This window comes from Apodemus sylvaticus, chromosome 11 (assembly GCF_947179515.1).
Source record: "Apodemus sylvaticus chromosome 11, mApoSyl1.1, whole genome shotgun sequence".
Lineage (NCBI taxonomy): Eukaryota > Metazoa > Chordata > Mammalia > Rodentia > Muridae > Apodemus > Apodemus sylvaticus.
This window is the reverse complement of record NC_067482.1, coordinates 42,580,085-42,603,288: the sequence shown is the minus strand read 5'-3', so window position 1 is coordinate 42,603,288 and position 23,204 is coordinate 42,580,085. Positions and strand designations below refer to the sequence as shown.

The following is a 23,204-nucleotide window of genomic DNA, read 5'->3' as shown; positions in this document are numbered from 1 at the left end:
GTTGCCCCCTCTCACATCCTCCCTGGTCCCAAGTGCAGCAGAGATCTCAGCTCTAGTGTTCCAGAAGAATTCACACTGGGGGACAGGTGTGGCAAGCAGGGTGTTAGGTTTTTTTCAGCAGATGAGAAAGCAGAAGCAGAGAGAAAGTTCCTTTCCCAGATGGGTGGCTCAGCGGGGTGGCAGAGAGAGGTACAGGCATGCCACTCATCCCTGGACGTGCAGACATCTTGGTCTTACCCCTCTTGTCATCTTAGTTCTCAGTGCTGTGATAGACACCATCACCGAAAGCACTGGGGGAGAAAAGTCCTTTCAGTTCTGTCACAGCCTATCATCTAACAAAGCCAGGGGAGGAAGCCAAGGCTGGAACTGAAGTGGTGGCTGTGGAGGAATGCTGCTCACAGCCTCTCTCCCCACGGCTTGCTTCGTCTGTCTGCTTTCTTACGTCACATAGGACCACAGGCCCCAGGAACAGGCAGCACCTCCAGGAGGCCACACCCTTCCGCATAGATCATTCATCAAGAAAATGCCCCCAAAGACTTGTCTACGGGCAGTCTGAGGCAATGGATGCATTTTCTCAATCAAGGATCCTCTGCCAGGTAACTCCAGCTTGTGCCAAGCTGACAGGAAACTAGCCAGGACCCCACACTTGGGACAGTTGTCTGGGATCATCTCCTTCCTGGAGTAGGAAGGTACTTTCTTAGAAGTTAGCCTTTCCCACAATTCAGTCTGTTAGGATTAAGATATAATATTATGTATTAATTAAATGCATTAAATTAACTAAAGATTATGGACTAATCATTAGATATAAGACTATGCATCAGGCTGAGAAGCTCACTAGGGGAAAGGGGAATGATGCTATGGGCCTGCTCTGGATTCGAGGGAAGGGCCTCTTGGGAGGGGTTCAGAGCCTGCAGAGCCTGGCTCTGCCCCTCCTATTGAATCTGTTTGGATTTACTATCTCTAGCAGTGTATGCTAGAACGAAAGCCCTCATTGTCAGCATCCCCGGCGTCACTTTTTCTTTGTTTGTTTTTTAAAACACATCTTTTTTTTTGTTGTTATTTTTTTGTTTTTGTTTTTGTTTTTTCCAGACAGGGTTTCTCTGTGTAGCCCTGGCTGTCCTGGAACTCACTCTGTAGACCACGCTGGCCTCGAACTCAGAAATCCGCCTGCCTCTGTCTCACAAGTACTGGGATTAAAGGCGTGCACCACCACCGCCAGGCTTAAAACACATCTTATAATTCATCTTCTTAAAACACATTGGCTTGTTGAAAGGTGTCAGGATACAAAATCTGAGTGGGGTGATTTACCAATATTAATGGCAGTTTCTTGCTTGTCCCCAGTAAGGATCCATATTTTGATGTCAGCCTTCATTAACGTCTCTATGGTTTCAGGTACTTGGTCCTGCAGTTTATCCTCAATGGCTGTAGCTCCAAGGAGCTGAAGATTCTGGAAAAAGAAAGTGTTGAAAATTTGAGGGGGAAAACAACTTTACTGGGTAAAGAACAAAAGCTGAAATATGTTTTTAAAAAAACCAGAGACAAAGGGAATTCACGGATTTGGGCAGAAATCCCAAGCATCCTGCTGTTTTCTTTTTTACTGATCCTTGACTTTAATCCAGTTTTGGCTGAGAATGAGACTCCCTAAAGCAGTTTTACTTTAACTCTTTCCAAAGTAAGGGTCTAATTCATAAATTAAAAAAAAAAGAAACTCAAATCCCCCCCTCTCTCTGTCTCTCTCTCTTTCACACACACACACACACACACACACACACACACACACACACACACACACACACATAAAGGGGTATTAAAAATCAGCTAAATAGGAGTAGGTGGCTACTAGAAATAAATTAGGGAGAAGCAACTTTGACCCCTTTAAAAAGGACTAAATTTCAGTTTGCTGTAGTGTCAGGAAATACACACTCAACAGAACTAAAAGTGATGAAGAGGGAATAAGAATAAAGCCAAATTATAGCATAAGTCTCCAAGAAAACACATGGTTTTCACACGGTTCGAGATCTGTGTGCTGGAAGGCGAGACCAGCACAGGGCTCCAGTGTCTAAGGTGGCACCTTTCTCGTAAACTGTATAATCAGTGGATTAGAGATGCTGCAGTTTAGGTCTGGAACACCACAATACAGCAAAAAAGCCTAGTGAAGAAAGTCACATGAACTTTTTGTTTTCTCAGTGACTATATGTTTTGCTTTACTATACTTTAGCCCACGTAGTATATAACACCATCATGTATAAAGAAACAATGCAAGTATTTTAATTAAAAAACAACTTATTGCTCAAAAATGTCAGTGCTCACCCAGGCCTTCAGGAATTAGGGTGTTTTTGCCAGTGAGCATCTTGCCTTGATGCTGATGGCTCCTGACACCCCGGCAGAGGCTTGCCAGTTAAAATAAGACAATGGAATCTGCCGTTGGTTGGTCATTCCTTCCATGAACTGTTTTCTCTGCAGTCTGCAATGTTGTTTGACAGCCTTTTATTTGCAGCAGAACTTCTCCAAAGTTGGACTTCCTCGTCTCAAACCCTGCCACTGCCTAACCAACCAAGTTTCTGGAACATTCTAAATCCCTTGTTATCATTCCAACAATTTTCATAGTGTCCTCCTCAGTAATAGATCCCACTGCAAGAAAGCATAGTTTTTTCTTGACTACTAAAGTTTCCTTTACGGCCTCTAGATCTTTTGCTATTCCCACTACATATGCAGTTATCCCTTCCTGGAAGTCTTGAATCCCTGAGAGTAGTCTGTGAGGGCTGGCCTTACCCTTTTCCATGGTCCCTTAATGTATTGTTATTTTTACATCATTTTATGAAGCACAATGACATCCAGGATGGTGAATTCTTTCCAGAAGCTTTTCAGTTTCCCCAGATCCATCAGAGAATCACTATCCACTGTACTGATAGCCTTTATGGACCTTTTTTCTTAAGTAATAAGACTTAAAAGTTGAGTTTGCTCATTGATTTGTGGGCTGCACAGTGAATGTTTTGCTGGCAGGCATGGAAACATTAATCTTCTTGTGTTTATAAGTCTGTTAAAATCATTAGGTGACCAGGTGCATTGTCAATGAGCAGTAAGATTTTGAAATAATTTTTTCCCTGAGCTGTTATGTGTCAGTAATAAACATCAAATGTTCAGCATGCCATATTAAACACAGATATGACAAACAGGCTTTGTTGTTACACATACAGACCACAGGAAGAGCAGATTTACTCTAGTATAACCAAGGCTCCAAGACTTTCCAAATGGTGAGTGAGCACCTGTTTATCTTAGTCACCAGCTGTATCTGCCCCAATATGTCCCTTTGAATTCAGGCATTGTTTTTTTTTCCCTCTCTAGCTATGAATATTTTGAGTGGCTTCTTTTTCTAATTAGAAGCTTGTTTGGTCTTCACTAAAAATCTGTTTGCTAATGTAGATGTCTTCATCAACTATTTCAGCTAGACTTTCTGGATATCTCCTGCATCTTCTGCATCAGTGCTTGCTGGTTGACCTTGAATCCCGACGTATGGAGACTGACTCTTCCATTAAAGCACTAGCCAACCTGCTGACTTTGAATGTGTCTCTGCAGCTCCTTTACTGCTATTGCTTTCAGAGAACTGAAGAGGTTAAAAGCTTGCATGGAGGTGGGGGTAGGGGTTGTAAATTCTACCACTGAACCACCAATGCCAAGAGCTTGCTTTGAATTAGGCTTTGGCTTAGAGGAATGTTTTAGCAGGTTTGATCTCCTAACAAACCACTAAGACGTTCTGCACATCAGCGTCGGGATGGTGTTTTGCTTTCGTATCATTCATGTGTTCATTGGAACAGGACTTGAACTTCCTTTAAGAATGATAGTTACGACTTGGCTATTTGGTGAAAAAAGAGAAGCTTTTAGCCTTCCTTGGCTTTAGACATGCCTTCCTCGCCTAGCTTAATAATCTCCAGCTTTGGACTTAAAATGAGGGATGCTCAGATCTTCCTTTTGCTTAAATACTTGGAAGTGACAGTAGAGTGAACCTACTTTTACCACTGTAGCTCAGAGCTCCCACAGAGCAGGAGGGAGATGGAGGAATGGGAGGCTGCTGGAGCCATGAGAACACACAATTATTAAGCTTATGGTGTTTCGAAACAATTACAATAGCAAAGGTTACTGAACACAGATTACCATAACAAATGCATTAATCAAGACAAGTCTGATTATTATGCAATAGTCAAGACAAACATCTCAAGAATTACCAAGGCTTAACACTACAACATGAAGGGAGCACATGCTACACGTGTGTGCAGTTTATGCCTGTACTAGCTGCAATAGAAAACTCTTCACAGGGACGCAGGGGAAGGTTTGGTTTTTCTCGCGTAAGTAGGCTTGAGGTAGGTAGTGACTGGGAACTCATCCACATCTGCACATTCAACTCTACATGCCATCTAATATTTCGGAGAGGTTGTCCCTGGGCATAACCAAAATGGCTACTCTGAAGTCCGAGAGCAAGGAGTCAATACCAAGTGTATCTGTTTCTCATTTGGAAAGCGGAGCATAAGCCTCAACATATTTCCAAACAAGGCGAGTTGGACAGGCTATGTTAACAGGGCTGTCACTAATTATGTATTTAGCTTGCCTTGCCTTCATGCAGAAGGATGGGTGGGAATGAGTGCTAAATTAGCTGGCCAACAGCCTCTTCCACAAGTGATAGAGGGCCAGGTATGTGAAAGGTACTTGTAGAGTATGTCTATACATACAGCCCCACCTTCTCCCTCATCCCTTGTCTAGTGACACCTGACTCATACAAGGAAGCCAAATTCAAAGTTACTGCTTCTTTTAGCTTTTTGCTCAGAATTCTGCTAACTTTTATTTTTTTACATGTTTTCACTTACTACATAGATTGAGCCCTGAGAATAGAAAAATCTGAAATCTGAAGTGGCACAAAATCTGTATGCAAGTACTAACATGATGTCACAAGTGGGAAAACCTCAGGTGACAGGTGGTAGTCAAAATGTAGGTGTAACAAGATGTGGATAATTACCACACAAAATCACCTTTAGTCCTGTGAGTGAGGGGTATATGAAAAACAAATGAATTCCGTGTTTGGATTTGGGTTTCATTTGTAAAGAATCTCTCTTTGTGGGCAAGTACTAAATCTAAAAAACAAAGCAAAACAAAACAGCAAACAAAACTCTGAGACACTTTGGGTCTAAGCATGTCAGTCAGGCCAGGGCTACTGAACCTGTGTTGGGATCGGGCGTCTGAGTGTGGGACTCTGGGAGGCTTGCTGACCTGTGGGGTCGAGTTATTTATCTTTGCACCCCAGTGGCAATGAGAGCGAGTCCTTAAGTGAAAAGCTAGATGAAATCCAAATCCAAATGTTCCAAAATAGTGCTACCGTCGAGACCATCTTCTTCACAACGTGCTCCGAGTCCCCTGGACAGCTGTCCGACACACCTGACACAGTATGACACAGAAACAAAAGCACATCTCCTTTCTAAAGAAGATAGTATTATTTTATCTCAAAGAGGTAGCAGATTTGGAATCTATCACAACCTGATGAGTAATTATCACTAAGTTCAAGGAGAAGAGGCAGAGAGGTTTAGCACCCAAATTGCGGCTTTACTGCTGCTGAATCCTAACACACACACGGTGACCCCCTCAGCTCTTCTATCTACTTTAGGGTATTTGCAGTTACATCATTCTGGCTTGTATCCCCTTGAGAAGAAAGATGGAGCTGTGCTCAAATCTTAAATATCCCATAGGAGGTTTGATTCTAAGGGAGGCCCTTTTAACATCAATGGAGATTGCCCAGAATCAAACCATTGGAGGTGTCTAAACTAAATAAAGATTATCGTGTTTCAGGAGACATTGGGGTAACTAGATAATTAGTGTGAGTCAAGATACACAGTCATGTGAGTTATGGGAACACATATATTTGTGTAGTTCCCAGCTCTACCCTAGGGAGGAAAATGAGCTCAGAAAATATATAGGTGCACATTACCACACACAAAGCTATAAAAATGAAATGACTTCACCGGAGAGATCATGTTGAAATCATATTTGAAAGAAGGAAAGAGTCTGGTTTTAGACTGGCAAAGGAAGCCATTTTCAAGCCAAGCAAAAAAAATATTTTAAAGCACCAAAGATGTAGGGCCAGTCATGTACGCCTTGAAGGCGATGGGCAGGATAGAGTGGTGCGTATAGGTGGCTATTCTCATGAGAGATTCTACACGTATGACAAACAGTTCTGAGCATCTAGCAAAACTGCAGCTATCCTATCTGGGTATGAATAAAGAAACACTGCACCCCAGAGGCTGTTTCCTTCCATTTTTCCCAAGAGCCTCCGGAGTAGGGCAGTCACCATTGAGAAGAGCAGTCAGTCACCATAGCTCAGCAGGCTCCTGTCCTTTAGCTCTGGTATCATTTATTGTGAGATTAGGATCTTGAGTGACAGGCTGCTTTGCTTTTGGAAATTAATATTTTAGCTACACAGCTGTCATTAGAAAAAAAAGATGTGAACTTTGCGTGCTTTTCCCTGATCACTGTACCAAAGTGTTCAGGCAGTAATCAATTTCATCCCAAATATGTATTGCCTTACACAGATGGCCATTAATGGCCACTGTGGGAATTACATATTCAGAATGTGTTGAAACACCAGGAAATTCCCATGGTACTTATGGAATGAAAAAAAAATTCTAAGTGCTAATTTTACTTTCAAAATGTCACAATGCCAAAAGTTATAAAAGTTCTGGGTTGATGACTCTTTGACATACTATGCATTTAGTTATCAAAGAAAAATTGTGAAATAATATTTACTTACCTACAAAAGCCCTCAATAATCTTATTTTTTCTTTAGGTGTCTCTAAAGCATGCAGTCTTTTATGTAAAAAGGGAGATAAATGTAAAATTTCTACCCCAGTGAATATAAAAACTTTCATATAGAATATTTAAGAACTTCAAGTATATGCCAGTACTATATATTAAGATGGATATAGAAACTGTGTTTTTCCTGTCAATGCATGTACACTTAACTAAGTAACAGGCCTTCAAAGTAACCTACATTTTCATATTAGCAAGTAGGTCATCAGTATTTATGCTGTTATGTTTTAACGGGGGAAAATAGGATAGCCAATTCATGCTTCTGAATGTAACATGGTCTGTTTGGTTGCAGTTTCTCTGAGGATGAAGATACGATACTGATAAGCAGAATTTTACCCCTGTAGTAAATACACACAAACCCCAGCAAGTCACAGTAATCCTGATGTCAGTGTAAAATAAGACTATGTCTAGGAGGGTGAGTTGTTACTATTGCCTAACATTTCCTAAGCAGAGGGGTCTAGACACCAAAAGGTCTGGGGTCAAAGAGAGGAACAGCTGAGCTGTCTGTGACTGTAGGAGCAGAGCACCAACCCATGCCAGAGGAAGCAGGTGGGGAGGAGCCTGATGCACACACCAGGTCTCTAAACATTTGCTTCTGACCCTGAGCCTTCACAGTAACTACTCTCCTCAGAGAATGCTTTTCAGCCCCAGTTCTGAGCCATACGGATAGGGTGACCTGATTCCCTCTTTCCACATGCAGGTCCCAGTTTCATAGTCAGAGATTAGCTGCTTTACACAGGTACACGTGTTCATTCATTTGTTCATTCATTCATTCATTCATTCATTCATAAAAATCAAGCAAGGAGGGAGATCAAAGCAAAGTATTGGAGATACAATTGTGAGCTCTTTCCATCAAGAAATTTATAACGTATCAAGCAAGCCAGGCATGGTGGTTCATGCCTGTAATCTCGGCACTCAGGACACAGAGGCAGGAGGACCACAGTGAACTGGAAACTAGGTGGGGCTAATGTAGTGAGTTTGAGAATGACAGCCTATCTCTAAGAGAAAAGGAAAAAAAGGATTGCTGGAAACTTTCCTCTTAAACTCTGCCTTGCTTTGCTCTCGGTGAGGGTACCTCACCCTAGCGGACTTTAGAATCCTTAGGGGGTCAGTGACACACACATGGGGCTCCATACATAGAAGTAATTTCTCTTTGACCAGAGCTCATTGGAGGCCTGGGAATGTGCAGTTCCCTATAGTGCTGCTGGTCTGAGGACCTCACTTATAAGAACTGTTGGTCTGGAACCAGATTGTCGACCTGCTTTTCTCAAAAAAAAAAAAAAAAAAAAAAGTTCAAGCTCAGAGGGTCACAATTCCCTGAAGGAACTGAATTTTATCATAATAACATAAAAAACAGCTAAAGACAGTATGTAAAGAGACGGAGGTAGCTGTGTGCCAGTAAAGAAAGGCAGAGGGTGAGTGCGGCCACCGGGCTGGCATGAGCAGTCCTGTGAATACAGAATGCCTGTAGTTGTTCCATCTCTGCACCTGCCTCCTTCTTGGAATGCTCCGGCCTTGTTTAATATCTACCTTTCTCCTTGGCCTGGCTTCTGGTCTTTCGTTCCCAGGTCTTTTCCCCACTTCCTGCACTCCTACACTTCAAGAAGAACTCCTTAACTATAGTACAGAGTTACTATCAGAGAAACATTGCTTCACGAAGTAAGAAGGCGATGTCTGGGGGCTGAGGAGACGGCCCCATTGATGAGTGCTCGCTGAGCTAGCATGAGCTAGCAGGATCTCCATGATCCACCTAACATGGGAAAAAGTCAGAGGCTGCCTGCCTGCCACCACACAGCGTGGGCTGCTGGGCGCCACTACAGTGGCTCAGATGCCAGTTCAGAGGCCACCGTTCTTCAGTCTTAAACTTTAGTGATCCTGGGCTCGGGCTGTGCCTGGATCTCTCAGGTCTGTGCCACCGGTTGGATCTCAAAGGCAGCCAGGCTCTTTCGTGGTCTGTGCTGTGCACACACTGACCTCTGGGTCTATTCTTCTCAGCATCCTTTAGCATACCACGTTGCCGTTGGTTTCATTTACAAAAGAGCTCCTACCTCTTCCCTTTTAGTTCAAGCTGGGCTAGGATGTTAAAACCAAAGACATTAATTTACAGGAATGCTTGCTGGATGCTTCTGGAGATATCATGCAACTGGGTCATTCTTCTAAAGCCAAGAAAAAGGCTTTGACTTGATGTTTTCTTTTGAACCACAGACATCACATTTGAACTCATAAACCCAAGGACTTGGCAAGGGAGGCCAGAACTTCACACACCCAGCTGAGAAAGAATCAGGCTCTGAGAAGCGATTTGGGTGTGGCTCGAAAAAACAGCACATCTATCTTATCTGAATCAGACGCCCGCCACCCCTAGTGTGGAAAGTCCACCAAAGAGAGTCGGTAAGAAGGGAGCACTCCCACCAGAAAAGGGGAGCACATCATCAGATGGCAGGAAATCACCGGTACTCTTAAGATCACAAGTTGAAGGGAAATCATGAAAACTGTATGTCCATTTTTTTTAAAGAGTTTACTACATAGAGTATGGGCCGCCTGGCTTTCTAATCAGAGAAATCCCAAGCGAGCACACTCTATCCCAAATGCTGGCCTAACGATTATATAACTGCACACTCTAGTATGCTTCAGTTTTTTTTATTTCCAATATTTTTATATATTGTTTTCTTTTGAAACCGACCTGGCAGGCTAACATACAGACTCTCAACATGAGACTGGAGTTAAGACAGAACTTTGTTTTCAATCCCTGTTCTGCCAGCTAACAACATGGAAATATCTTGTAGCGAGTAACTTAAGCTACCTGGGAATCTACTTCCACAACAGCAAGAAGAGAGTAAAATTTAACAGTATTCTTCTGGGAATGAAATTAGATAGATCATTCCAAACTCTTTTGTGTAGTATAGGAGGAAAAAAAAATCTTGAGTATTTTTTAGCGTATATGACTGTGGTGGTTTGAATAGGTATGGCCCCTATACTTTCCTGAGTTTGAATGCTTGGCCCTAGGGAATGGTACTATTAGGAGGCATGGCCTTGTTGGGGTAAGTGTAGGTGGGCTTTGAGGTCTTCTATGGTGAGCTCAGGCTCCACCCAGTGTGGATTCTAGTCTCCTCCTGGCTGTCTTTGGATCAAGATGTAGAACTTCTGGGTCCTCCAGCACCTTCTCTGCCTGCATGCTGCCTTGCTTCCCACTATGATGATAATGGATGGACTAAACCTCTGAAACTGTAAGCCAGCCCCAAATTAAATGTTTTCTTTTATAAGAGTTGCCTTGGTCATGGTGTTTCTTCACAGCAATAAAACCTTGACTTAGATGATGATACATTTCCAAATAACATTCTTGTTTATAATATTAAAATTGATCTGCGTTGTTAAGTAAAAAAAAGGAAGAGATGAACAATCAGAAGGTCTACCAGTTTTCTGACCATCCTAATGGACCATCTCATACATTTACTTTAGGGATCTCTGAACAAAATACTCAGGGTATCCGGGAGTTGAGGTTAGTGGTGCTGTTGCCTGACTCGCATATGTGAGGCCTAGTGTTTGATTCTTGACACTGAGGAAAAAAAAAAAGCCAAATCAGGCAAAGAGCAGAAGACTTGAAGCTGAGGCACTGTGCAGAAAGGGGCGGGACTGATTTGCAGATGAGCTGACAAGCTACAAATGTTCTCAAGCAAAGAGCAAACCAGGAAACTGCTGGGCTTCTCGACCATATAGTCCCTAGTTCACCATGTAAGCATTCGGCTAGCTTTTAGTACAAACGAAAGTGGCATTTGCAGCTACTAAGAATAGACGTGGTGGTTTTATCTGAGGAGGCATTCCACTGTGATTCCAAAGTCTCCATGAACCCGGCAGCCATCAGCGTTCAAGGAAAGTCCTGTTTCCTATTAAGTTCAGTATTTTTCTAGGAAACTCTTAAGTCACTTCTTGCCACATGCTGCAAGGGGCACAAGGCTGCTGGACTCAGCCACATGGATGCTATGGTTGGTCTACATTGTATCACATGGAGGCACTCTATAAACATCCTCAAAATATCAACGAGATGTTGGGGGAAAATAAAGGAGATAAAAGGAAAAATAAAAAGATCATGACTTTAATATCCTACTTTAATACCTTGCCTCAGTGTCCAGGGCTCTATCCCTGTTTAGAGTTACACTGTGTGTGTATGTGTATGTATGTATATGTGTGTGTATGTGTGTGTGTATTTGTGTGTGTATGTGTATTTGTGTGTATGTGTGTATGTTTGTGTATTTATGTGTGTGTATGTGTGTATGTTGTGTGTATGTGTATTTGTATATGTGTGTGTATGTGTATTTGTGTGTATGTGTGTGTATGTATTTGTGTGTATGTGTGTGTATGTATTTGTGTATGTGTATGTGTGTGTATTTGTGTGTGTGTATGTTTGTGTATTTGTGTGTGTGTATGTATGTGTATATGTGTATATGTTGTGTGTATGTGTGTGTATGTGTGTATGTGTATTTGTGTGTATGTGTGTGTATGTGTATTTGTGTGTGTGTGTATGTGTGTGTATGTGTATATGTGTATTTGTGTGTGTGTGTGCTGTGCCTCTCCAAGCACTAAAGGAAAGCAGAAGTTTTTGATCTTCTCCCATCACTGTGTTTTAGAGATGGTTATACATAGAGTTCAACATATTTGCCGTTGAGTTTTTTCAAGCATCTTCTCCTTTTATTTATATATAAATAACATGGGAAGAACATTTAAAAAAAATGAATGGTTCTAAATTTCTAAAGAATGAATGACATAAAAATTACCTCCTCTTTTTCTAACACATTCTTAAATTGATTGTTAGTGGTGCCACCTTGGATACCCAGGCCAGCACTCACAAAACTACAACTGAAGGGTAGGCTCTCCTTAGGAAAACACCTACGAGGCTCTAGTTTCTGAATAATTTACTTAACTGAATAATTCACGTATTCATCAAATATTTACTGAGTGGTTAACACAGGCCAGACAGTCAGACACCGGGGACAGAGTGAGAAATGTGATGAAAACGGTCACCGCTTGCAGGAAGCCTCTGTCTAGTGGATGATTCCCGCTAATCACAAAATGCAGAACGGGCGAGATGCTACCAAAGTTACAGCATTCTGGTTTGTTTTGTTTTTTTCTTGGAGACAGGGTTTCTCTGTGTAGCCCTGGCTGTCCTGGAATTCACTCTACAGACCAGGCTGGCCTCAAATTCAGAAATCTGCCTGCCTCTGCCTTCCAAGTGCTGAGATCAAAGGTGTGTGCTGCCACCACGGCCCGGCTAAGTTACAAAGCATTCTGACTTCACTCCCCAGCTCATAAATGACCTTCTGGCTCAGAACTGTGTTTTTTAAAAAAAATGTCAACATATGAAAACAAAAATGGTCACTTTGAAAAACATTATTTCCCAAGCCAAAACTTGAAACAAAAGATAAAACTTTTGTCACCGGGGAAATACTGTGTCTCTCCGTGCTTAGTCTGCACAGACGCTGGGTCTTGCCCGGCTTGCTTCCCCAGCTCTTGAGGATATAACCTGCCTTCGCATGAGCAGGCATCTGCATTTAGCAGCAGCACTAAAGATGTAATTTTTTCCTATTGAAACAACATGAATATAAATATTAAAAAAAACCCTGTAGCTACTATGAAAACACACAAATTTCAACCTCTGATTTAATTTAATTATGTGAAAGTTAAACCAGAGGCCCGTGCTCTGTTCATTTCAAAGGAATACAGCACTATCATATGAGGGTGAGGCAGAAGTAATTTACATGCCTTAGAAATGTTAGAATACAATTAAAAGGGCAGATTACAATAAGCAGACGAGAAACTTCATGGAGACAATCACCACTGGAACTTCAAAACCTTCTGATTATTATTACTTTTAATCCTTTCTGAGTGCATATAATTAAATGGATCAAAAACTTAAGTTTTTTTTTAATAGCCTGTTTATTTCAAAACAGAGCACACCTGAAGTGGCTTCGTAAGGTGAAGTGTCGAGTCTGAATGTCTGAATATAGCGCCTGTCCTCCTGAAGGAAGAGGCGAAAGGACAACAAAACAGGGCGAGTTTGTCATCTGCAGAGTGAGACAACTGTAAACTTTCTTGGGTGGTGATGGAGAAAAGAGGAGGGGCTGTAGACCACAAAGTGGGTCAAGACTGCGGTGGGGGGGGGCCTGTCAGGATGCCAGCCCTCCCCATCTAAGTCCTCTCCCCCTTCTAATGGCTGAGGAACCTGGCCTTTCCTAGTAGTAAACATCGTCGGTCACCTCATATTCAGTAACAAAGTACTAGGAATCTACTCTAGCGATAGAATTTTTTTTTATCATTCTTAAGAGTCTATGATAGGAATGCAAATGCTGGCACCCAGACAGCATCAACGTTAAATCCCAAATCTTCTCTAACGATAACTGTCCACATCGAGGACAGCATCTGGAACATTTTTAAGCCTCCCACATTCTGTTCCCTGTGGTATGGCCCCGGAGTGCAAAGCCAGTGAATTCTAAGACATGGATGCCTTGGAAGAAAAGGAACAGTGTCACTTTAAAGGACAAATGTCAGTATTCTCTTGGATGTGGCTGATTTGGATCAATCTATCATCCATCTATCCATCCACCTACCTACCTATCCATTCACCCACCCACCCACCCATCTATCCACCCACCTATCCATCCATCCATCCATCCATCCATCCACCCATTCATCCTTTTGAGAGAGGGTCTCACTATGTGGCACCAGCTAGCCTGGAACTATCTACGTAGAGAAGTTTGGCTTCAAACAGTCGCTCCCCTTCTTCTGCCTCTTGAGTGCTGGGATTAAAGGTATGTGTCACCACTGGCCACATAGTTTCAAGCTTATGTAGGAGTTATAACTCCCAAAGGAAGAGGGAGTTTAACTCAAATTTAAAAACCAAGTCTCTAGTTTGGACAAATAGTAGAGGGATATGAGAGTTTATAACCACAACTTTAATTATACTATAAAAATTTCACTTACCCTGTCAGATGTTAAAAATATGGTTTTTTAGGAGAAGCTCTCCAACTCTCTCTACTTTAGAATGCTTTCGATGTAATGTGATTCCTGTGTCCCTGGCATCTTGGCCGGCTCGTTCTAATATACTCAGAAGTATCTTACATGGTAGTGATGCTCTGATCCTTTTATAAAGCACATTCCTAAAACACCCACACACAGAGGTAACATAATACAGTTTCCATATTGCACTCAGTGGTGCCCAGAGTCCTGAGAGGCTCCTCATGGACCACCATGAGGCGAGGCGGAGGGAGAGGACAGAGCTGGAGGGGCGCCTCTCTACCCTTCACGCTAACTGGAGCCGCTTAGCTTTCCTCAACCACCTATCTTGCAATTTACCAATGTTTTGTTTGGAAAATGGACTCTGCTCTAAAAAAATAAAAGGAAAAGCAAAAACTGCTCTCAGAGAGTTTAGAAACTAGCCATAGTCCACACTCGGTCCAATAGTACTGTCTACATGCTAATGGATCCCAAAGTCATAAAGAACAGATTGCACAGTCAGTGTGTCTCAGACAAAGAAGGCAATGCAGATGAACTGAGGTTGTGACGGCTAAATTTACAGCCAGGTGAAACACCTCTGGAACTAGTGGTCTCTTTGGTGTTTCACTGAGCTGTTTGTAAGCGCAGTAACCACAGCTTCTGAACGCCAACTCAGCTGATTTGAACAGAGGGGAACCTCAGACCAACAGCAGAGCCATCCTGCTCAGACTCTCATACACTAAAGCCCCACGGTCCTCAAAGAACTCTGCCTAGTCCCGCAATACTACTGTTCTCTAACTGGCTTTAAAGAATTTTTTTTTTTTTGTGGAGTTATCTCCAAAGCTTCCTTCAGACCTTCCTCGGAGTTCCTCACCTAGGGAATTGTGCAGACCACGGTGGTGGCTAGAGGCCCCAGGGAGTCGCTCTTATTTGCTTAGCAACCCTGTGATCTAGTACACCTTAATCACTGAGTGACTGCTAGTTAAATGAATGCTGAGAGGAGAGCCCTAAGTTTGGAGTAGGAACGCATACAAAGCTTTGTTCTTAATTGGAACAGGCAGGCTGAGGAAGGGACTCTGTCTCCCTAGTTCTACATCACAGATTTCTCAACATGCTGGTTACCACAAATGCTAAAAATCACTTAGCTCTAAATTCCCCTTTTCATTCCTTTAAGAGACAGTCCAAAGGAGGTTTCTGTATCTGAATACTATTTAAGGGAAAAACATCAAGTTCCCCAGAAAACTTAAATTTTAATGCAACTCATGATCGCCATCTGCTGGAAAATGGTTGAATGTGTATCCCAGTTAAAAGTTTTTAAATCACAGACATCTTCCTTGTAAATAATATGTAAGTATAAGGCACATATGATATTCCTTAAGTTATGTAAGAAACAAGCTACCACCCTTAAACTGATTACAGGGTTTTACAGAGATATGAGCATATCTTGAGTTACATGTAGCATTTACATGTGTCTGAGAAAAACCACCTGCAGCTAGAATAAGAAGTTCCCTAGTGTCCCATGAAGGGGAGGGTGTGGGGAGGGAAGTGGGTGGATGTGGGTGAAGGGGAACTAGTCCTGGGAGGTCTTAGTCCTATTTGCCTTCCAACACAGGAAGTGCCTAGTTTTATGACAGAGAGAGGGAAAAGATCAGTCTTACCACCTGCAGATGAGATCCAGGGCAGCAGCACTTCTGGCTCCCTTGATCTCAGGCTGCACCCAGGGAAGGCTGCGGGAATCAGGTAACTGGGCAGACTTTAAAGTGAGGGCCCTCAGATACATCAGAGCACAGGAGTTGGGTAATCCTTTTTTTGAGCTCTGTGATCTTGGTCTAGTGTCTTAGCATCTCTGTCACCTGGGTATCCTCATTTGTAAGTAGGGGTAATCAGTTCCTCAAAAGGACGAAACATGTCAATAGACAAAATACCACTGTACCACTAGGCACACAGTAAGGACTACATAAAGTGTTCGTTGTCGTTAATTAAGGAGACAAGAATTCTCACTACAGATGCAACATCAATCACAGGATATCTACCACTGTCAGCCCAAACAGGCTTTATTTGTTTAACTGTAAAATGAAAGCATTTGGTGGAAATCATAAAGCAACATAGTAAGTAGTTATAGCCCAAATGAGTGCAGGGAAAGGGCCAGGTCATTGACTGTTGTATTATGGTTTGTTACAAATTCATAAAGCTATATTATTTCATATTACATAAACATAATAATTATAAACAGACACATCATGTGTATGTCTGCATATGTATGTGCCTATGTGTGCACATTTGCCTCTGTGAAGACATCCCCATGTGTTTAAGTAAGTGACTGCCTGTGTATGTACCTGACCCAAGTCTTCAGTGATGTAGAACCAAGGGAATACACTGACAGGGGAGACTTCTTGTTTTCAGAACCTACTCACGATGCAAAACAGCGAAGATCACGATGCAAAACAGCAAAGATCTACATAAAATAACAGCTAGTCCTTGGGCCCTTTCAGAAAAATTTTAGATCATATTAAGATTTATTAATTAATTGATCTTGAGACTCGATAGTAAGGCTTGTCATCAAATAGATGAAGAAGAGATAGAGGGACACAGGTAGACAGGAAAAGTGAAACTTCTCTCCCTAGGTTGGCAATTTCTTGTTCCCAGAAAGCATTGTGAGAAGAACCTGAAGACATGCGGGCCAGTAAGAGGAAAGGAGGGACCTGGGAATCCTGTCACATACCTGAGCCAGCACCCCTTTAGAGAACTCCAGCCTCAGGACCCTCCCATCCTGAAGGCATTAAACTGTTTCGTTACCTCTCTCTAGAGCTCCACCTTCTGTCTTTCCTGGTCCATGACAGGACAGGAACGCAGCAAGCCCCTAGACAACTATCCCTTTATATATGCTGTTTTTGACTCTGCTGGACCCGAAGCAAAGACTGGACACTTGTGGAACCACTTTTTCTAAAGACAACCACGCCCCACACACCTTTTCGATCAGCTCGTAGCTCTCCTCCAGTTTCAGCAGCCTGTTCTGCACCGATGTGGACGCTCGCTGGTAGACGGTCCGCCACTCCTCGAAGTCGCTCTCAGAGATCTCAGCCACAGCAAAACACAAAGTCCTCAGCCCTGTAAAAGGCAGCACACCCAGGAGATTTCAGCCACTCACCCGATGCTCCCATTATTTACCAAAACCCAGTTCTGAGCAGTCTCACTGAATTCAGACGGTTTGCTCATGTGTCCATTTAGCTGTGCCAAAACCTCCATCGCAAATGTCTAGGACACGCTCCTGGCTTTCAAAATTTTGTACCTTGCTCATGGCTCCCAGCCCCTTTAAGCCTTCATCTACATCTAGGGTAACTTTTCTAAAAGCTTCATCTCTGCAAGCTGTTCGTGTTTGAGATCTCCCAGCTGTTCCCCAGGATGAAGTCCCAAACCTGGAGTGTGGCTCGCACCCTTTGATCATCTCACTTCTGGGTCATCATCCACTTCCTGCGACAGACATGGGGTCTCTGCACCCCCTGCACAGGCTATCCATTTCACCCCCCTTTCCTCAGCACCCCTTCACTGGCTGCAAGACAGCTCTACCTCCTGAGAAAGGAGCGGAGCAGAGCTACTGACGACCGGGTCGCTCTGCTGAACTTAATCTGAGGCACTGTATGACAGCACAGTTTTCTTTTGGAAACTGGCTGGAAGCTTATTTGCAATGGAGCAGACGTATCCTTCAGCCTGAGGTCAAGAAGAATGGGATAGATAGGGGGCGGGGGTGTCAAGCCAATTGAAATGGAGGAACTAGAACCTGTGTAATACTGTTACCAGAGTGGAGGAGTTCAGCCTCCAAGACCTCCTTCCAAACCTGCACCGCCTGTAAGAAGGGCAGGATAAACCTCATGCATGGGGCCAGAGGATATGTAGACTTCTGAACTCTTGCATTCTTGGGAACTTGGAGAACATCATGACCTTATATCCATCCATCCATCCATCCATCCATCCATCCATCCATCCATCCATCCACCCACCCATCCATCCATCCATCCATCCATCCATCCACCCACCCACCCACCCATCCATCCATCCATCCATCCATCCATCCATCCATCCATCCACCCACCCACCCATCCACCCACCCATCCACCCATCCATCCATCCATCCATACATATATACATACATAAATCCACCCACCCACCCATCCACCCACCCATTCATCCATCCATCCATCCATCCATCCATACATACATACATACATACATACATATATACATACATACATCCACCCACCCACCCATCCACCCATCCATCCATCCATCCATCCATCCATCCATCCATCCATCCACCCACCCATCCACCCATCCATCCATCTATCCACCCACCCACCCATCCACCCATCCACCCATCCATCCATCCATCCATCCACCCACCCACCCACCCACCCATCCATCCATGTCTTTAGAAAACAATCCTATCCTTCAAAGCCTTGATTATGGGGAAAGAAGGACATGGGCAGGGTCAGCCTAGCAGAAACAGGAGTGAAATGGAGATTGGTGATTAGAACACTGCAGTCAAGGGCAGCGGCTAAGATTCTACACATTCTGCAGGTAACGGGCCTGGAAGTTTAATGACCTCCACTCCCACTCATACTAACCAGAGCAGCTCCCTAGGCTCTGTATGGCTTGCCCCATACGTCATCATGTATTTCAGGAGGCCAGCTACAGGGCTGATTTTATTTACCACAGACTCCAACGCCTAAGACAGACACTGGCATGTGGTAGGGCTTAATAATAATAATGTTATAATAGCATAACTTTTTATGTAATCATATATGTATTCATTTCTTTTTTGTTATCCAGATCACAAAAGCTCAGTTCTTTTATTTTCCTTAAGGAATTCCATGAGATGCAAGGTAAAGCATTCGGCGATTTCCATTCTAAAATGTGCCATAGATTTAAAGGCCTGACTCCTTCAAAGGCGGACAAGGTCTCTTGTCTCTCAGCATTTTAAAGTTTTTGTTTGTTTTGTTTTATTTATTTATATTTTTAAGAAAAAAAGGTGTGGATATCTAAGCATAGGAATATCTAAGCTATCATCATAACCAATGGAGTAAAACTGTCAATTACACTGCAAAATATCAAAGGTCTGTGATTTCTTTGTGGTTCATTCCTGTTCTGTTTCCATATCATGCTCACCTTCTGTAGCGAATTGTTCCAAGTGTTTTAGGGTGATTTCTTTGTACTTTGAAGTCTCTGCAAGTCGTTCATAAATTACTGTGTCCTGGAAAGAAAGCAGAAGGTTTGGTGGATTAATTAAGCATCCTGAATTTAATAAGATTGAGACCAGAAACATTGTTGGTTACTCTATCAAAATCTCCCAGTGTTTCCTTTTAAGCACAGAACTCTTTTTGTCTATGAGTAACAATGATTCCCCAAACACATGAAAGAAGACAGCTGGACCTGTGGGGTTTGCATCCATGCATCAACCACAGTCAGAAAATGGGGCCTGGCCTGTAAGGTTGGGTCTGCAGAGAATATCACAGTTTTTCTTGTGATAATTCCACAAGTAGTATGGTAGTGCTTTTCACATGTTTATATTTCAGTAAAAATTGTAAGTCATCTAGAATTGGCTGAATAAAACAGAAAAGGAACTGGGCCTGGTGGCCGACATTTATACTGGAGGCAGGAGGATGGCTGTGTAATAGACAGAGCACTATCCCCGAAGGTTTTATAGAATTTTGTGAATTCTATTTAGGGGAGAATGGTCTAGAACACAGGGAATGTTGGGAAATGCCAGCCTGACAAAGAGTCTGTCCTGTGCAGATCCCACTTGAGCTAGAGTCTCAGTGGTTACAGGATGTGCATAAAATTTATCCAGCTTTAGAGCCTTCCAGAGACAGGAGCAACTTTGGATGTCTGTACTATCAGAGGAATAAACTTGAGGCAAATGCCCAGAGCTGCCTCAAATAGCACATGTCTCTAGCTTTAAGACTTGGTTGACTTAATTTGCAAACTAAAATTCCCGGATTGAAAACAATATTATTTCTTTGATATTTCCACGCAGCGTGTTTTGATCCTATCCCCTCCCCCAATCCCGCACCTATTTTAAAGTCCCGTTGGCTTTAGTTTCATGCACTGTTTCTATTTCTCTGCTCCTTCCTCCTTTATAAATTGCTTATTGTTCCTTTAGTTATTCTCTGGCTTTGGTTTAACGTCTCAAAGAACTTTAGTATTCAGCCTTCATGACTTTTTATTAGACCAGGAAAAAATAAATCATTTACCTGCCATTACTCTCTCAGTGGTGGTAGCCACTGTGGGGTTTCTCGTCTCAGGGCTGAGAGGTGGAAGCTGACTAATGGGATATGATTTAGAGCCCTTGAGAGAAACACAACCAAGTGACCTCAGAGCAGATGGAATATCCCAAGCCCAATTATGAATTTCTTTTCATTTTTCAGTGGTGGGATGGGAAGGAAAACAGAGAAGGGAATGACAGTTTGCAGTCATGGCTCCTTCCCGGGAGGGGAAGGAGTAACTTTGGAGTTCTTTCTTTCTTTCTTTCTTTCTTTCTTTCTTTCTTTCTTTCTTTCTTTCTTTCTTTCTTTCTTTCTTTCTTTCTTTCTTTCTTTCTTTCTTTTTATGTTCATGACAATTTCCATGAGGTTAACAGAGGCCATTTTCAGAGGAAGAAAAATCTTTACAACCTTGAAAAACAGAAGTGGTAGTAAGGAGGAGGAGGGACGGGACGTTCGGTTCTGCAGTAAATCTAAACATACTGGTGCTTAAGAGGGTCAATTAATTGTCTACATTCTCTGTGGTATTGAGGAGGCGAAGGGAGGAAATGTGGCCTTCTGTAGTAAATGTGTGTTTTCAAATGACTGTCACAAGTGGTTGGCCATGCTTGTCTGTGGAAAAAAAAATACTTAAGAGATACGTTTGGTGACACAAAGGCCTCCTTTATTTAGAGGGCTACATCAAGAGTCTGCCACATTTTCAGGAGTGAGAAAGAATTCTTTCATTGATACTAGAAGAGGGGCATGCCATCAGGTCGGACTCTGAATTTATGGACAAAGCCTTAGGAGTTTGGTTATCTTGTATCCTGGCCTTCAGGAAGGAAAGGGTGGAAAATCACACTGACTGGATATTCTTGGGGAGAGCATGGGGCAGCCAAATGCTTGTTAATCATGGATGGGACCAGGGCTTTGGGGAAGTGAAACCTATAGTTAACCTTTTTTTGGGGGGGAGGGGTGAACCTTTTTGTTTTCCTCTTGTTTTCTTTTTTTCTATACTATTTTATGTTTTAGTTTATGGAGACAGGGCTTCATGTAGTTCAGGCAAGCTTTAACTTAATATGTACCTCTGAGGAAAATCTTGAGCTCTGATTCTCCTGTTTCTACCTCCCTAGCACTGAGAATCTAGGCATGAGGTACCACCTCTGGCTCTTACTGGGTTTTAGACTAAAACTCAAATTCAGCTTTATGTTTAAAAATGTATTTTTTTACACGTGTGTGTGTGTGTGTGTGCAGATATGCTCACATAGTCATGTAGAGGCTACTGGTCAACCTCCAGTGTCATTCTTTAGAAGATTCAATCTTATTTTTGTGAAACAGGGTCTCTCACTGGGCTGTGAAGGCTTGCCTGTTGGCTACACCAACTATTTAACAACTCTAAAAGATCCTCTCGCCTCTACCTCTTCTGTGATTACAAGCTCACGCTATTTAGTTGTTACTTTCACATGGGTTCTGAGGATCAAATTTTAGGCCCTCATGCTTGCAGGTCAAACTTTTTACCTATTGAGATATTTTTCCAGCCCCACCCTATATATATATATATATATATATATATATATATATATATATATATATATATATATAGACTATTTGCATTTAGTTGAGGTCTAAGGAATGCTGGTGGTGGAAGAAATAGTCTTCCTCAGGGGAGATCACACCAATTGGTTATTCAGTACCAAAAGGCCAGCCCTAAAAACACACTGTAGTGGTTTGAATAAGAATGGCCCCATAGGCTCATATAGTTGAATGCTTAGTTACCATGGAGTAGAACTGTTTGAAAGGATTAGAAGGATTAGGAGGTGTGTGGCCTTGATGTAGAAAATGCATCACTGGGAGTGGGCTTGGAGGTTTCAAAAGTCTACAATAGGCCCAGGCTTGCTCTTGCTTTCTGCCCAAGGATCAGAATGTAGCTCTTAGTTGCTGCTCCAGGACCTGCATGCATGCTTCCATGCTCCCTCCCACCCAGGAGCATGCAACCTCCACAGCTGTAAACAAGCTCCCAACTAAATGCTTTCTAAGAATTGCCTCATGGTGTCTTTTCATAGCAATAGAACAGTGACTAAGTACATTCAAGTAACATGACACAGACTGAGAAGGTTATAGTTAGGAATATATATGAATATATACATATGCATGGATCAGCAATTAATGATAAAAGGCCATGAATTTGAAAGAGGGCAAGAAGAGGTATCTGGCATCTGGAAGGAGGATAGAGAAGGGAGAAATGATGTAATCATTGTGCCAGCTGAGTGTGTGGAGACCACAGAACTTATAGGATCTTCTACCACACAGATCTCAGGGATTATTCAGGTTGGCAGGTTTTGGGCAAGTACCCTCATCCACTGGGCTATCTCACCAGCCCATGACATGCTCATATTTAAATAAACACAAACATTTTCTGTGATAGCCTTCACTCAGAATAAACTGAACTTGGCCTCTGATAGGGAGAACTACTAAAAACAGCTAACTTCAGATATGATTTATTTTGGATATAGCATAGAATTTTAAGAGACACCTACTTTGAACTTTTTAATTACTTAAGGTTCCTGTAGCTCTCACTTGCCTGTGTGCTTCCATGCTCCTGACCCAGGGGCATGTAACCTCCGCAACTGTAAGCAAGCCCTCAACTAAATGCTTTCTAAGAGTTGCCTTCGTCATGGTGTCTCTTCACAGTATACTTTAGTCATTTAAGGTTCCTGTAGGATCAAGTGTGCTAGTCAAGTTTCTCAAGTCTTTTGTGGTTTAGAGTAAAATTCTTGAATGAACTAAAGTTTTATTTGAGTAAATGGTACTTTTTAATTGGTTACTATTGTAGAAATACATTATAAACTGTATATGCTTCCATTTTTAAATTTAAAATTAGCAAAACAAGGTATCTTCCTTACAGAAACTCTTAAGACACTATTTCTTTATACTGTATTTTACATGGAATTTTCAGTACTGTTTTCTAATTTACTAACTTTAGTCTCTCCTCAACTGTGTTGAATCTAGAATTTACTCCATTTACTAATTTTAAAAATTGCTTAAGACTTCGAATTCATCTTTCATGTAAACTAGATACCCTTCCCAATTTCTTTTCGAATGAAAGTAGTTTGAACTTCTTTATTTACCATGCTG

At 42.3% G+C, this 23,204-nt stretch overlaps 1 protein-coding gene across 6 annotated transcripts in view; it reads right to left on the bottom strand.

The window, feature by feature from the left end:
* Atp8a1 (ATPase phospholipid transporting 8A1) overlaps positions 1-23,204 on the bottom strand; it is a 227,487-nt gene that overhangs the window by 86,638 nt on the left and 117,645 nt on the right. For all 6 annotated transcript variants that reach the window (XM_052199340.1, XM_052199341.1, XM_052199338.1 and 3 more), the window contains 3 exons: positions 18,997-19,081; positions 16,802-16,941; positions 1,309-1,447 (listed from right to left, as the gene is read on the bottom strand). In XM_052199340.1, the coding sequence (XP_052055300.1) occupies positions 1,309-1,447; positions 16,802-16,941; positions 18,997-19,081 (364 nt within the window). The remainder of the gene's footprint in view (positions 1-1,308; positions 1,448-16,801; positions 16,942-18,996; positions 19,082-23,204) is intronic.